Source organism: Phyllostomus hastatus, unplaced genomic scaffold (genome assembly GCF_019186645.2).
Source record: "Phyllostomus hastatus isolate PE091 unplaced genomic scaffold, TTU_PhHast_1.1 phas_scaffold_39, whole genome shotgun sequence".
NCBI classification, from domain to species: domain Eukaryota; kingdom Metazoa; phylum Chordata; class Mammalia; order Chiroptera; family Phyllostomidae; genus Phyllostomus; species Phyllostomus hastatus.
This window is the reverse complement of record NW_025334028.1, coordinates 29,315,016-29,331,467: the sequence shown is the minus strand read 5'-3', so window position 1 is coordinate 29,331,467 and position 16,452 is coordinate 29,315,016. Positions and strand designations below refer to the sequence as shown.

General features: G+C 40.4%; 1 protein-coding gene and 1 non-coding gene across 2 annotated transcripts; one reads left to right on the top strand and one right to left on the bottom strand.

Annotated features, from left to right (window-relative positions):
• The first annotated feature begins 985 nt into the window (after positions 1–985).
• Positions 986–1,091, top strand: LOC123807006. Its single transcript, XR_006783577.1, has one exon. It is a non-coding gene; the product is annotated as a U6 spliceosomal RNA (small nuclear RNA).
• A 1,270-nt stretch (positions 1,092–2,361) lies between these two features.
• Positions 2,362–16,249, bottom strand: LOC123806905 (cytochrome P450 2U1). Its single transcript, XM_045820368.1, has 5 exons — positions 15,586–16,249; positions 8,663–9,298; positions 6,814–6,975; positions 5,342–5,509; positions 2,362–4,626 (listed from the first exon to the last, which is right to left on the bottom strand). Exons 1-5 carry the CDS (start codon positions 16,073–16,075, stop codon positions 4,448–4,450), a joined length of 1,635 nt encoding a protein of 544 aa, XP_045676324.1. The 5' UTR covers positions 16,076–16,249; the 3' UTR covers positions 2,362–4,447.
• Positions 16,250–16,452: the final 203 nt, after the last annotated feature.

The following is a 16,452-nucleotide window of genomic DNA, read 5'->3' as shown; positions in this document are numbered from 1 at the left end:
AGCAGGACACAATGTTCTATTTAGAAATTGGTCACATTTTTATACACCAATAACAGACAATCAAAGATAGAAATTAAAAATCAATCCCCTTTACAATTGCACACCAAAAATAAAATACCTAGGAATATATTTAACCAAGGAGGTAAAAGAACTATACTCATAAAATTATAAGACATTGAGGGAAGGATTGGAGATGGAAATAAATAGAAGCATATACCGTGCTTGTGGGTAAGAAGAATTAACATTGTTAAAATGCGCATAGTAACCAAAGCAATCTGTACATTCGGTACAATCCCTATGAAAATACCAATAGCACATTTCACAGAACTAGCACAAATAATCCTAAAATTTACATGGAGCCACAAAAGACTCCAAATAGCCAAAGCAATATTGAGAAAGAAGAACAAAGTTGGAAGTAAATCCCACCCAATATCAAACTATACTACAAAGTTGTGGTAATCAAGCCATCATGGTGCTGGCCATAACAGATACGTAGATCAGTGGAAAAGTACATAGAGACCCCAGAAGTAAACCCATGCCTATATGGTCAAGTAATCTATGACAAAGGGAGCAAGCATATACAATGTGGTAACACCAGTCTCTTCAATAAATGGCATTGGAGGAACTGGACAGATAATGAAAAAAAAAAAAAAGAAAAAGAAAATGGAGAGAAAGAGAAGTAACTAGACTACTTCCTTATACCATATACAAAATAGATTAACCACTTAAATGTCTCATCAGCATAATATTCACAAAACAAAACATATTCAGTAAATTGTTGGACGTCACTCTTAGCCATATTTTTTTTGATATGTGTCTTCTGGAAAGAGAACTAAAGAATTAATAAAGAAATGAGACTACACTAAACTAAAAATGTTTTACAGTGAAAGAAACAAAACAAAAAAAAAATACAACCTACTGAATGGGACAAGATATTCTCTAATTATACACCCGATAAGGGGTTAAAATCTAAAATATATAAGGAGTGCTTGCTTTGGCAGCACATAGTCTAAAATTTGAACAATACAGAGAAGATAGCCTGACCCCTGATCAGTGCTGACACACAAATTCGTGAAGTGTTCCATATTTTTTAAAATAAATAAGTGAATGAATGAATGAATGAATAAATAAATAAAAAATATTAGGACTTATACAACTAACGACAAACAAAAAAAAAACTTTGATTAAAAAGTGGACTGAACACCTGGATGGACATTCCTCCAAAGAAGACATACAGATGGCCAGTAGACATATAAAAAGATGCTCAACATCACTATCATCAAAGAAGTACAAATTCACACGAGATATCACCTCACACTTGTCACAATGGCTATCCTCAATAAATCAACAAACAACAAGTGTTGGCAAAGATGTGAAAAGGAACTTTCATGCATTGGTGGTGGTACTGTGAATTGCTGCAGTCACTTTGAAGAATAATATGTAGATTCCTCAAAAAGTTAGAAACAGAACTACCACTTGACCCAGCAATTCCACTTCTAGATATTTATCTGAACACATCCAAACACTAATTCAAAAAGATTTCTACACCCCTATTTTTAGTGCAGCATTTTTTACAATAGCCAAGATCTGGAGGCAACCTAAGTGTCCATCAACAGATGAGTGGGTAAAGAACGTGTGGTACATATGTAAAATACAGTGTCAGTCAACCATAAAAAGCTGACATCTTGCTATTAGGAACTACATGGATGAAACTAAAGTGCATTTTCCTAATTGAAATATGTCAGAGAAAGACTAATACCATAGGATTTTACTTATATGTGGAATGTAAAAAGCAAAATAAACAAAACAAGCAAACTTGATAGTGGCCCGATGGAAGAGCGTTGGGGTGATGGGTGAAAAAGGGGAAAGGGATTCAGAAGTACAAACTGCCAGTTATTAAAAACATAGTCACAGGGATGTAAAGTACAGCTTAGGCAATATACTCAATAATGTTGTAACTCTCTGTGGTGTCAGGTGGATACTAGACTTATTGGGGTGGTCACATCATAATGAATATAAATGTCTAATCACTATGTCGTATACCTGAAATGAATATAATGTATATCAACTGTAATTGAAAAATAGAAAAAATAAATTGAAAACAACACTTTGCCAAAGGCACTTGTTTAGATTCATCCTTAGTCTCAGATAATGCTGGTCCTGACATGGCAAATAAGAAACTTGGGCTGTGATACAGTCCTGAGAGTAACTATTTACCCAACTATCCAAATTGCTGGTGTAGTGCTGTGCCCATCGCTCTCTTTCTGGAGGTCTACTCCCTCGTCCACATCCTAATTTGACATCTGGTGAAACAGAATTTTGTGTAGCAGTTAAAATAAGCAAGAAACAAAAGGTCAAAACTACCGAAGTCAAAATAATGTTTAATGAAAGCATATAATTATGCTAGAGATGAAGACTAAAAAGTATACATTAGGCAGATTTATAAAACAAAGTACTATAATCTTCACATTTCAAAGAAATCATAAAGTATAAAATTGTAAAATATCAACATATGGAAGGAAAGTATTAAAAGCCCTTTTGGTGATTTACCATATAAAAAGCTGTTTTTAAAGTGCTACAGAGTGAGGCCTTATGTTTAAAAATTGAATGAACATCTAGTTTTAACATAGTCTCACAGAACAGTTTTTTCCTCAAGTAAGCTGCAAACTTTCATTAGGAAAGCTGAAATTAAGCATGTGTAATAGTAAGGAGTTACAAATTTGCTAATCCCAAGGTATTAGAACAATTCAAATGCACATACAATTCCAGATTAGGAACAAACCATGTTGCTCAAGGTGCATTTTAATACATACATGTGTCTTATTTAAAATCCACGCAACAGCCTCCCCATTTATTTATTTTATAGTCTGTTCCCGGCAATTTTGTTTATTAGTTTTCTTTTTAATTAACACAAATCTTCAAGGCACCTAAAGGTTCGCCTGCATTTCATGACTCCATACTGAAAACGCAGAGGGTGGACTGCTATGGGATCAAGCAGAGGGGTGGCAGTGCAGGGAAGTGCCTCAGAAAGACTCTGCAGACACAAAAACTGGGGTCAGTTTCAAACAAACAATGGTGCCTTTTAAGTAGGTGCCTAAACATCCTTAAGGTTCAGCTTTATCAGCTACAAAGTGGCATCCTCTTAAGAGAGGTTCTGAAAGAATTTGTATGCCTACAAGTAAAGCATTAAATATGATGCCCAGAGAAGGGGAAGCTTAAAAATATAGTTGTTTACATAAGTATCATGATCACTCCTATACAAGCAAGGAGTACTATGGGTGAATAAAGGAAAGGCTAATCCTTCTTGGACTGCGCTCTCATTGGGAGAAATATCGGCATACTGGGCAGGACCATTCTTGAACAGAATTGCTCAGACATTTAGCATCCTGGCCTTAAGGCAGCAAACTGGCCAGTAGCAACCCCATCACTGTGGTAACCAAAAATGCACCCATTCCTTTCCAAACCACCATTGAAAGAGATCATTTGCCTTTCCTGACATTATTCCAGAGGGCCCTTCTAAATTAAGAAATAATACAATTATCTTGAGAAGAATGCCTTCCTGTTGTTGAGAGTGGTATTTAAGGATGAGATACATTAGGCCTAGTTGTGGGACAATAGGAAAGAAATGTTCGGTACAATCTGAATCCTTTCTTGATGAGTCCCAGTACCGAAATCCCCAGGCTCACTAGTGAGGGCTCAAGTCAAAAGCAGAGCCGTGTCTTTGCAAGCACACAGGGCAGAAAGGAATTGTGCCATGAAGCTGCTTCTTCAGCCAGGCGGTTTATATAGTTGACATACAAGGTAGACATACACATTCAGACCTTTCCTCAACATTACTGGACCAGGGTCCATTTTCTCTCATGGTTACAAAATGTAAACACTAAAATCATAAACAAAGAGACTAACAAGAACAAAACAAGGGTCCCCGAACTGACAAAGGATCTGTGCCAGGAGAGCTCCAACTCAGCTTGAACTCACTTCCTTCTCTGATGAAGTATTTAAGACTGAACACAACGTTCATTTTGTCACAGGTCTGAAACAGGGAGGTCTTCCTTTGATTCCTAATTTTCTTTCTCCAGAACTTAACAGTGTTTTGGTGATTTCAGAAAAGACACAGGGCATTTGACCTTCCTTAGTATGGAGAGCTAGAAGGCAAGCTTAGTTATCAGGTGAAATGGTAAGGCACTGGGAGATGAGAGGAAATGCTCATTGGTGGAAGCCGCTGAGAGTAAAATTCTGATCTCCTGTTTCCCAATCCAGTACTCCAGTTGCACCCACTAAGTCACAGACAAGAGCATAGTTCATGATGAAAGCTCCCATTCATTCTACCTTCTTTTTAGTTTCTACCCTGAGCCTAACCTGGCCCTGCTGTCAACTGCAGAAGAAAGTATGTGTTTAGAAGACACATATTTACATTCTGTTCACCATCTCTTTTCGGAGATGTCCTTTATTTCTTTGAAATGATTAGATTGAATGGATGTGGGGCTAAAGTTAGACCATATCTTCCAGTCAGGTTGGGCTTCTTAGAATCCTTAGGTAAAGCAAATGTGAAACTCTGCATCAGACTCACAAACATGAGGAACAGTTCCATCTTTGCCAGCTGCTCTCCCATACACACCCGCTTCCCTAAAAAGAGATCAGAAAAAAAGTAAGCATTATAACGCCATCCGTTTCCCATCTCAAAAAGGACACATTTTCATGAAATATCTGCCACATATACCACATGACCTCCCACAGTAATGCTGATCAGAATGCTTACAGAGGAAGTTCACATTCCAACCCCCTATGCATAAAAACTAACCTCACCCTGGACAGGAACTAGAGACAGAGCCAATGTGGTGGCAACCTTGTCCCTTCCTACTTACTACGCACCTACTCATTTCTTTCCTGTGCCCTTACCTGGATGATTAGGGAGGAAATAAATCAGGTCAAGACTCTCTGGAGCACTCCTTTTTTGTAGAAAGAGTCCTACATGTCCTAATGTGGGAACCTACATGAAGGATGCTGAGAACAGAGAAGCCTCCTGTCACCCACCAGCCCAGCAGAAGGTCAGGAGTTGTTCTTAACTCCAGCAGGTCCCTGGGACTCAAACAGTCACCTGAGCAGTTCACAGATGAAGATTTCTGAATATATTTAAAGATTTAAAACCAAAGTGCTTTCATTTGGTTTTAAAAATCTGAAATGAACCAGTGGAGATGTAGCATCTAAATATTTAGCTCCTCTCTTACATTAGCTTACCAGGAAAAAATATTTTTAAGACACTATCATGAAACAATAAAAGATTCTTTTGATTCTACTTCATTTCAAATTATGCCATGAAGAAAATAAAAGTTTAACTGACCTATCCCAAAAGGAATAAATGTTTCTTTTTTCATTACTTGTCCCTGATCATCCAGAAATCGATTAGGGTTGAAATCATCAGGTTTCTCCCAAATGGCTGGGTCTCTGTGCACTGACCACAAGTTGGGTATTATCACTGTGCCTTTCGGGATAGTGTATCCTTGGAGCACTGAAACAAATAAACAACCCAGTGTCACTCAACATGCTTTTTGCTGAACAGTTCTCTGTAAACATCACTATCAAAAAAAATCTAGTTACATATAGAGCTTCTTAATTTGCTGAGACTGAACCATAAGTTACTTGCAGGCAGGGGCAGGACATTACCACTGACACCCTTTCCTCCATATCACCCTAGGACTCAGCCTCAGAGTCAGTCCAACAAACCCTGAGGTAATGAATTGGATGGCCACTACAAGATGATTAAGAAAAAACACTGAAACAAATTACAGTGCATACCACATAAGTTTTCTCACAGAATACAAATCCCTAATCTTGAAATACTTGTATACAACTTTGTAAACTTCAGAGCCTTTTATGTCCGCACAATAATACTATGAGAAAGATAAACTAAGGTAAAGGGATGTACAGGGAAGTCAGCACTGTCTCTTAAGCAGCTGAAAATTTCATATGCACTTTAAAGAATGTCCAAAAGATGGTGCTCACACAGTGTATCTAATTCGTACCAAAGAAATTGTTAGATGTCATTTATAAGTGATTGCTGCCTACAACTGTCTCCTGACTAGATTTAAGCCTCTTACATGGATGTCTGGCTCCAGAAGGTAAATCCCTTGTGAGGAGGGGTGTTTACAGAATGTCTGACTGCCTACACATGATGGGGGCAAAGTAGGTTTACAGTTTTGACCACCCCAAAGTGTTTATTTTTGTACTATTATTTCTTGATTATTGTATTGTTTTCCATGTGAACAAGTGAAAACCTACCTTTGTCTACCCTGTGTGTCAAGGGCATGACCAAAAGGACACACTTCACTGAGAGGGGTTGAAACAGGTACCCTTATAATCAGATGGAGTCTTCTAATTCTTCACTACTTATGCTTCAGTGGCAGAATTGTAACAATTGACGTAGGACAGTTTCCAGCTAAAATCCTGAATTCCATATTTAGACTAGCTCTTCTACCTCTGAGAAGAAGACACTGAGGCAGGCACTTTGCAAATTCTAGAGTTTCTTCTGTCAGTGCAGCCACTGTGAATGGCAGCACAATTTGTTTGACCAGGGTGAGCATCTGTGCTCTGAAGACTAGAGAGCTGTTTAAAAGAGAAGCTGGGCTGAAATGCCAGACAATAAATAGTGAACAAGTAGGACTGAAGCATTCCATTTGATCATCCATGACACAAGGCTAAACCATCAGAAGGATCAAGGCAGGTGAGGGCCATCATACCCTCACCTCAGCTCTTCTGGATTAAGGGACTGGGCTTCCCACAAGGGCATTCAAAGGAGGAAGCCCGGAGACTTGCCTGTCTTCTCTGAGGTCATGTGAGGAATGGAAAGTGGCACTACCATAGCCAGCCTCTGCACCTCCATGATGGTGGCTTCTGTGTAGGGCATCTGGGCCTTGTCAGTGAGGGAAGGGGCTCGGTCAGCACCAATGACCCTTTCAATTTCTTCATGAACCTTGTCTATACACAAAAGGAAAGAATAAACCAGGAGATAAGCCAGCAGTGAGTTCAGACTGCCCCCTACGCCCACTTTCCATCACCATAAACCCCAGCTGGTAACTTGGCAGTACAGGCCTGAGTCATCCTGAGTGAAGTGAAGCATTGGTCAGATAGTCCAAGTGGAGCCAGCTAGTCCAGGGACCCTGCACCACTCTGTGACTTTGATGGATAACAGAACAGCTGGAGGGCAAAGCAGGAAGCACTCTGTTATCAGGAGCCCTCCGAATCCTTCTCTCCTATGAACATTGGACTGAGTCTCTAAGCTTTTGTGGGTGACATTGTGTGGTAGCCCTATGTGGCCCTCAACAACCCCTGTGCCTCTTGGTTTACACATTCTTACACAGTCCCCTCCCACTTTGTACCAAGTTGGTCCAAGTGACCAACAGAATTAAGGGAGAAGAGTTGGCATGTCAGTTGTGAACTTAGGTTATAAAAGACACTGTGGCTCCTGTCTTGGCCATTCACTCTCTGGGACCAAATCAAGCAGCTCCATAAAAAGGTCCAAGCGCTAAGGCCTGCAGCCAGTAGCCAAGTGGGTAAGCCATGTTGGAGGTGGATCCTTCAGTCCCAGTCAAGTTTATAGATGACTACAACCTCATGAGAAATCCTAAGCCAGACCAGCCAGGCTAAGCCACTCCTAGATTCCTTATCCTTAGAAGCTTTGTGAGATGTTGCTACTTTAAACTGCTAAATGTTGGGATAATGTGTTACTCAGTAGTAAATTAACTCTTGGGAGCTATAATCCCATCTATACTATGAAAGAATTGCCCCCTTTAAAGATGTCCACAACCTAGTATCCTGCAACCTATAAATATAAATATACTACCTTACCTTGCCAAAGAGTCTTGGCAGATGTGATTAAATTAAGGGCCTGCAGACAAGGTGATTATCCTGAATTATCTGGGTATGCCCAACCTAATTACTTGGGTTTTAAAATTAGAAAAGTTCTCCCGGTGGACTTTAGTCAGAGGGAAATGTGACTACGGATGAGTGCACAGAGAGATGCAACATTTTTGTCTGCAAAGATGGAGAGAACTGGAAGTGAATTCTCCTCTAGAACCTCCAAGTAGGAATGCAACTCTGCCAACATCTTGATTTTAGCCCAGGGAGACATGCGTTAGACTTTTAACAACAGGAACTATAACAAATTTGTGTTTAGATGCTAAGATTGTGACTATCTGTTACAGGAGCAAGAAAAACTAATATATTATCCTCCCCTGTGTTCTCCCACTATGAACGGCCACTGGCATTCACTGCCTATTGATATCGATGTGGCGGAACTAGCTGTGTGAACTTGTGAAAGTCATATAACTTCTCTGGACCTTTGTTCTCCATTTTCAAAACAAGATGAATGGGTTCCAATGACCATTATGATCCCCTCCAGCTCTAAATTGTTATTCCTCTCTAAAGTTCTCTCTTCATCATAGATTCCACAGAGTCAGGCCTCTAGAGATTTAAAGCAGTATGACAGCATTAGAAACTTGCAGTTTCGCTGCTAACACGGTACCAACTGCCTATGAGTTGCAAGGATTTCCATTTTGTTCTCCTGCCTGCAGACATGCTTAGTGCTAGGAAACACAGGATCACAAAGGTGACTGATCCAATTTCAACAACCTAGTTTGCCATGAACACAGGGAACATTAATTACCTTGTATGTCAGGGTTCAGTGACATGTACAGAAGACACCAAAGCAGAGAGTTAGTTGTAGTATCAGTTCCAGCAATGAAGAGATCTCCAATGATATAAAATAAGTAATCTTCATTAAAACTGCTATTGCTATTATTTTTCTTCTCTTCCTCCACATGGAGAAGGTACATATCTATGAAGTCCTGAGGGTTCTCAACATCCAGAGACTCTCGATGATCTTTGATGATTTTCTTAAGGAAAGTGGTAATATCCTTTTCAATTTGTCTTAATTCCTTAAATGGTCCAAAGGGAAGGTAATAAAGCCAGGAGCATATGTTAACCAGTTGGAGCTGGTTGTTCAGACAGATTTCTAAGCCTCGTGACATAAAATCAAGCATTTTCTTAAACTCGCTATTGGTGTAATCAAAGCGCTGTCCAAAGCACATGGAGCAAATGATGTTAGAGACGGCATTGTTGACAATGGGGAAGGGGTTGAAGGGGTCTCCTCCATGCTTTTGCATTTCCGCTTTCACGTATTTGAACTCCTCGATAACCTTGGGCTCCAAGCTAAGCTTTCCTAAGCCAAAATGACGAAGGGTTGAGTGAGAGAACTTCCTCTGTTGTCGCCAGACTGGACCATAATGTGCGAATACAATCCCTGCAAAAGGACACATGAAGAAAAAGGTGAGAGAGAGAGAGAACAATGTCTGACAATACTCACCAGGACATACCAGGAATGTATTGTGTATTTCTCAGTCACTTGTGCAAAGTTCACATAGAGATAAAGATCACCAGCCAAGACAAATGATTAGCAAGTATAGTTGTCAGGATAGCATATATGTTTCTAACAACAAAAATCACATGCAATTTGATTAGGGAAAAATTGTGCTGTACAGCTTATTATTATAGATACTAACTGTTGATGCAATGAAAAGCAGTGACTTTCAATTTCTAGAGTTAGTATACATTTCAAAATCTTATTCTTGTGAGAGTGAATCCAGGCTTAGAAAATATTTCAGGCTGGATACATATATATTCCTAACACTCCCAGAAGAATGATCAGTATGGTAGCAGATTGCACATGAGTGCAGGAAAAATATCTGATTGTGCTCATCATCGAAATCCCAGCTTCTGCTATAGTGCTGGGCACAAAGCAGGAGTTTGTTAAAAATAAGCCAAATAAGTCAATAGTCCACCTGGATTAGAGCACTGGACACCAAAGTTTGGAACCGAAAAACGGGCAGGTAATCTGAAATGTCTGTTGTTGGCAACAGCCCTGATTTGAAAACATCTGAACTCAAGGTCATCCACAACTACATCTTATTTGACCCTCACTTATGTTACACTTCTTCCACCATCAAACCCAACAGTATTGCTCTCAGATATTCCTTTTTTCCTGTGACTTATTTCATCCTCCTACCTTCCACAGTGTGCTTTACGGTTTCAGTCAGTTCTTCGCCTTTCTCACTTGTAATCTATTCCATTTCTGCTACCTTCAATGACATGCTTCATTCACTTAACAGGTATTTCGGAGTCCCTACCATGTGCCAGGAACTGGGATGTAAAACAATAAAATTAATACTGTTACTTTATAGTGAGATGTATAGAAACTTTGTAATTAATCTAATATCTAATGGAGAAGTTTCCCTGTCCCCTCCACCACTACCACCACCACCACCACTGTGTACTTTTTCAAAATTGTTTTTGATTATTTTTGGTGCTTTAACTTATAGAAAATTTAATCATCTGGTCAGGTTCTACTTTTTTAAAAGTGCCTTGGGAATTTTGATTGTATGCAATATATAGATTAATTTGACAATGGCATTCTTGTTGGTAATTGGATTTTTTCCAATTCAAGAATAAATTCTATTCCAGTTATGTTTTTATTCTTTTCAAAAAATATTGTAGTACTTGGTTTCCTAATTTTTAAAAAATAATTCATATTGTAAATGAAAATGCCTATATATTTTCTATCTCATAGTGTCCTTCTGGATATACTGGCCTCCTAAAATGAGCCAGGGTGTATTCTTTCTCTATGGAAGAATGTGTCTAAAATTATGATATCTTCCTCTTTTTTCTTTTCAGTTTATTCTTTTGTTCATTTTTTAATATATAAAGTTGGTCTTTTAACTCATTGTCAGAACTTTATCTTAATAAGTGATAAGGCTCTGCAATTTGTCTGTTACCTTGTTAGTTGTAGTCGATAAGTATTGTTTGCATGTATTTTCATTAGTTTAATTAAGAAAACCTTTTTCTTTATGATTATCTTTTGCCACCTAGCTCAGTTTGTCTCATACTGATTTTTGACATTGATGAGGTTACTTTTTAGCTTAGTATGTGGTCAATTTTAATAAATCTTCCAATAGTTAAGAGGAATTTTTATTTACACAATTATTGTGTATAAGGTTCTTTGTATGTCCAACAAAGAAAGCTTGATAACTGTTGGACTCAAATCTTCTGTATGCTTACCAAATTTTTATCTTCCTGTTCTCTCAAGTACTCAAATGCTTATGTTAAAATAGTCTGTTATAATGTTGCATTTGTCAATTTCTTTTTGCAGTTCTGTAAGTTTTGTTACATGTAAATTAATGTCATAGCCGTACATTTATATTTAGGTATCTGTCTGTTCTTAGGGGTATGTATATATATATATATACACACACACACACACACACACACACACACACACACTAGACAGCATTGTTAGGTACATTCAAGTGCATTCAAGTTAGAATTTTTATGTTTTCCTTGTTTAAAAAAAATCATAATATCATGTAATGCCCTCTTTATTCTTAACAATGAAATCAGACAAAGTGTATTTTGTCAATAATACATGTTTTTCTTTTGCAAGTAGTTTCGTTTAAAAATTTTTACTTATTTGTTATTTTTTCCATCACCATTTATCCCCCTTATACATGCTCCCACCTTCTTCCACTCCCCTATCCCCCTCAGTCACCACACTTATTGTCCCTGTCCATGAGTCTTTTCTCTTTTTTTTTGCTCAATCCTTCCCCAACAAGATTCCCCAGGGCTGTCAGCCTGCTCTCTTTGGACGAGTCTGTCTCTGTTTCACTTGTTAGTTCAGTGTGTTCATTAGATTCCACATATGAGTGAAAATATACTTATCTTTCTCAAGTATGATTTCACTAGCATAATGTTCTTTTCCTTCCTTTTACCTTGAACTTCAATATATCATTGTATTTGGGGTATGTCACCTTTTTGGGGGGATGACATATCTCTTTTAAAACAACATATATTTGGATTTTTCTTAAAAAAATCCATTTTGGCAATCTTTGGGCCTGTAAGTATAGGCCTTTCACATTTAATATAACTACTATTCCTAAAACCATTTTGCACTTTCTATTTGTCCTGCTATATCTATTCTCTTTTTCCTTGTTTTTTCTTGCCTTCTTTGGCTTTGAAAGAAACAGGTTGAGTACTTACCCTTAAGTTTTTAAAAAGATAACTCAAAGTCTAGTTCAGTGGTTAGCAAATCAGAGACCAAAACTCAAATTCATTCTGCCCCCTCTTTTTTACTGACAAAGAGCTAGGACTAGCTTTTACATTTTTACATGGTTAGAAAAAAAATGCAAAGAATATTTTGTGGTATGTGAAAATGATATGAAATCCAAATATCAGGGTCAATAAATAAAATTTAACTAGAACACAACCAGTTATTAAATCACAGTAATTCATTTACAATAGTCTACAGCTCTGTACTAAAATGGCAGAGTAGTTGCAACAGAGATTAGTCCAGTCCAAGATAAGCGATTTCTTTTTTTTTTTTTTTTGCTGGTGGCCAGGTTCACTGAGCTTTCTCTTTGTCTAATTCAGAGCTAAGCTCTTTAAGAGTCCTCTCTTTATCTAAAGGTAACTTTTCATGAGTGGTACAATGCCACATCTCTCTGACCTTACTTCCCCCGCTTGGCATCCTGAGCTGGCCAAGAGGTCGCTAAAACCCAAGGTTCTCCAGAGCATTTGCTTTCTATTTTCTGTAGAAGCCAGGGTGGTGATGGGAACTCCTCTAACTACTACACCTTACAAGCATTTCAAACAATGGCTGTTTTTAGCCCACTGGCTCTCACCCCTATACCTCCAATTCCTGAGCCTTTGGGGGCTTCTGCAGGGTAAACTGTTCCATGTTTCACTAGTACTATCCACTGTAGACACATAAAGGTTGTCATCCTTCAGTCTATAAAGTCATTTGCCAATCTCGTGTCCACTTTTTTGTCTTCAGATGCTGTGGTGCAGAACTGTAAATACATTTCATCACGGGTAGATTACATGCTTCTGTTAAAATTCCCTCTGCTTTGGTTTGTGATTGTCAAGACAATGTTTCAGCAATTCCCGAAAAGAGAACTCTGCCTCTGTTTACTAAAACTCCATAAATTATTTCCTAGGCCACCATAGCTTAGTCACTCTTCCTGTTTTTGACCATGGCCAAGTCTTTTGCTGCAGTCAACATTTGTTAAGTGCTATTGGGCCTCCTCTTCTCTTGGAAAGGTATGGTCTCTCACTCTAACTTCAGGATTTGATACTTACTCTAACTACCTTCTTTTTAAAAAGTATATTTTGTTGCTTATGCTATTAAAGTTGTCCCATTTTTTTCTCCCCTTTGTTCTTCTCTGACCTATACACCACCTCCCACCAGCATTCGCCCTCTTTAGTTCATGTCCATGGGTCATACATACAAGTTCTTTGGCTTCTCAATTTCCTATACTGTTCTTAACCTTCCCCTGTCTATTGTGTACCTAACATTTATGCTTCTTATTCCCTGTACCTTTTCCCTCATTCATGTCCCACCCCTCCCCACTGATAACCCTCCATGTTATCTCCATGTCTGTGATACTGTGCCTGTTCTAGTTGTTTGCTTAGTTTATTTTTACTTTTGTTTTTGCTTTATGTTCAGTTGTTGATAGTTGTGAGTTTGTTGTCATTTTACTGTTCATAGTTTTGATGGTCTTTTTCTTAGATAAGTCCCTTTAACATTTCATATAAGAAGGGCTTGGTGATGATGAACTCCTTTAATTTGACCTTCTCTGGGAAGCACTTTATCTGCCCTTCCATTCTAAATGGTAGCTTTGCTGGATATAGTAATCTTGGATGTAGGTCCTTGCCTTTCATGACTTGGAATACTTCTTTCCCATCCCTTCTTGCCTGTAAGGTTTCTTCTGAGAAATCAGCTGACAGTCTTATGGGAACTCCTTTGTAGGTAAGTGTCTCCTTTTCTTTTGCTGTTTTAAAGATTCTCTTCTTATCTTTCATCTTGGGTAATGTAATTATGATGTACCTTGGTGTGTGCTTCCTTGGATCCAACTTCTCTGGGGCTCTCTGGACTTCCTGGAAATCTATTTCCTTTACCCTCTCATTATTTAAGATATTACATATGACATTTCTGCTTTGTCCTATTTCTCAGGGAACTCTATTTTTCCTTTGTTCGGTCCTCAGTCTGTATCATCTACTCACCAACTTTTAAATTACACAAATTCAGATGATCTGTCTCTATTCTAAGTGAAGTCCACAAGCATTTTCTTTGTGACACATCGTTCTTCCTCTGCCTTTTCTTGTCCATCATCTTCATCAGATACAGAGAATTTTCTCATTCTTTCACAGCACATTTCATCCAACAAACATTCACCAAAATAAGGGCAGCATCCTGCCTTTGGAGAAACATCCTGTCTCTTGGAGAAATGAATGCTTTAGCTGAGATACCAAAACTCCTAAATTTCCCCAGGTTCCCAGTGCTTTCTTCAATAAAGAGGGAGCTGATAATAATGTATGATCCAACTAATGCTTAGAAACTGTCTTATTGTAAATTCTTGGCCAAACTATACATTCACCAGGAAGGACCCCAAAGAAGAAAATCTAACTCCTATCTTGAAAAATGTACAGGAAAAGACAGACATGCAACACAAATTACAATATGATGTGGTGTGTCAACAAATGCTTGTATGCACACATTCCTTCACTTCTTGATTACCTACTCTGTGCCAATTAGTGGGGAAACAGTGGTTACCAAGATGAACAAAATCTTTGCCCTCAGAGCTCACATTCCAAAGGTAGGTGGACTTGGTAATAGGCTAAAGACTTTCCAAGTGCTTATTTATCTATGAAGTAACAATGTGAAAAAGAAAAAGTTGTACTGGACAGTGCCAAAAATAGGGCTAAAGGACAATAATTGGCCTGAGAGATGATGAGGAGTCAGTCAGTCAAGTGAAAAGTTGTTCTGGGCTCAAGGACGACAAACTCAGTGGCCTGAAGCAGACACAAGCCTGGTAGGAATCAGCTTACTGTGCCTAGAGCAGGTTGAAATGTACAAGCAAAAGGAGAGTGGAAAGAGGGAAAATCAGAAAGGCAGGCAGGGTTAGAGTAAACGTAAAATTCTATTGCAACAGATGTGGTGTTTTCTAACCCAGAAAAGTTGCCCAAATTAGACTCCATGGGCAGGAATCAGAGGCTACAAACCCAGTGTATTGAGTTAGCCAACAGGCTCGCAATGTATTTTCTTGACTTTTCATCTTATGGGAAAACAAACATCTTAAACTCTTGCACGCAAAACTCAGAAGGTGTTTCTCGCTCAGCCCAGTTTCTTCCCAGGACACCACCTGAAGACTGAGGCTTGGTCCTGGGAAGGAGAGAACACCCCTGGAGAGACATAGCCAGGCTTCACACGGTGCTCTCACCCCCTTCCTCCCTCTGCACTTCCTGAGTTTCCCCTGGTGCACTCCTACTGCTAATCCTGATAAATGAATGAGTTACTACTCAGTTACAGCTGGAGGCATCTTAAAGACGCAGGAAAGGGTGGCGCTCCCGCCGCCATCCCCCTGGGTTCGGATGCAGGAGTGGGGGGGGGGGGGCAGCGGATGGAGGGGGCACAAGCCCTGCAGCCCTGAGTGATCCCCCGGCCCGGCCCGCTACACCCCGGCTCCCGGCGGCCCAGCTCACCCTTCCCCTTGGTCACGAGGGAGATAAGCGGCACGCGCGGGCGGTCGCTGAAGACCTCAGCCTGCTGCACCAGCGCCTCGCGCACGCTGTGGAAGTCGTTGAGGACGACCACCAGGTAGTGGCCAATGAAGAAGCTGTAGATGTTTCCGTAGACCCGGGCCAGGTCGGTGAGCAGCACCTGCGAGCCCAGGGAGGAAAGGTCCAAGCCTGCGGCCCTCACCCGGCGGTTCAGCCAGCTCTTCCCTCGAAGGAAGGGCGGCAGCAGCACGAAGCCGAAGTTGCCAACCACGGGCCAGGGCGCGGGCCCTGGGGGGATGCCGGGCGGCCGGTGCCGCCTCAGCCAGCTCCAGCCAAGCAGCGCGGCCAGGCCGAGCAGCAGCAGCGCGCCGCCCGTGGGATCCAGCCGCAGCAGGCCCAGGGGCGCGGGCAGGAGACTCGGAGGCCAGAGCCAGCTCTGGGTTGGGGGCTGAGGCGGCGCCAGGGCGTCCATGGCTGGTGAGCAAGCGACCTCTGACTTCCCGAGTGCACGCAGATGTGGGGCTGTGTCCTCGGCGGGGAGCCTGAGGCGGAAGGAGTGGCGGAGGGCGCCACGGATTGGCTGTTACACGCTCCCCTTTCTGCACACCTCCTGCAAACAGCGACACCCATTTGGAAAATCGGACTAGCTTGCTAAGCAGCTGATGATGTCCGGTGACCAGGCGGGGCGTCCTGCCTGCCATTTTGCCCACTAATTCCCATAGTCCCCCTCTTCTGGGTCTGGCCAGCCGCAGAGATGCAGGCAACGTATTCTTGCGCTCTGATTGGCTCCTGGACTTTTTCCGAGTCATTCCTTTGTCCCGCTGGAGTATAAGTCCTGCCAGAGAAACC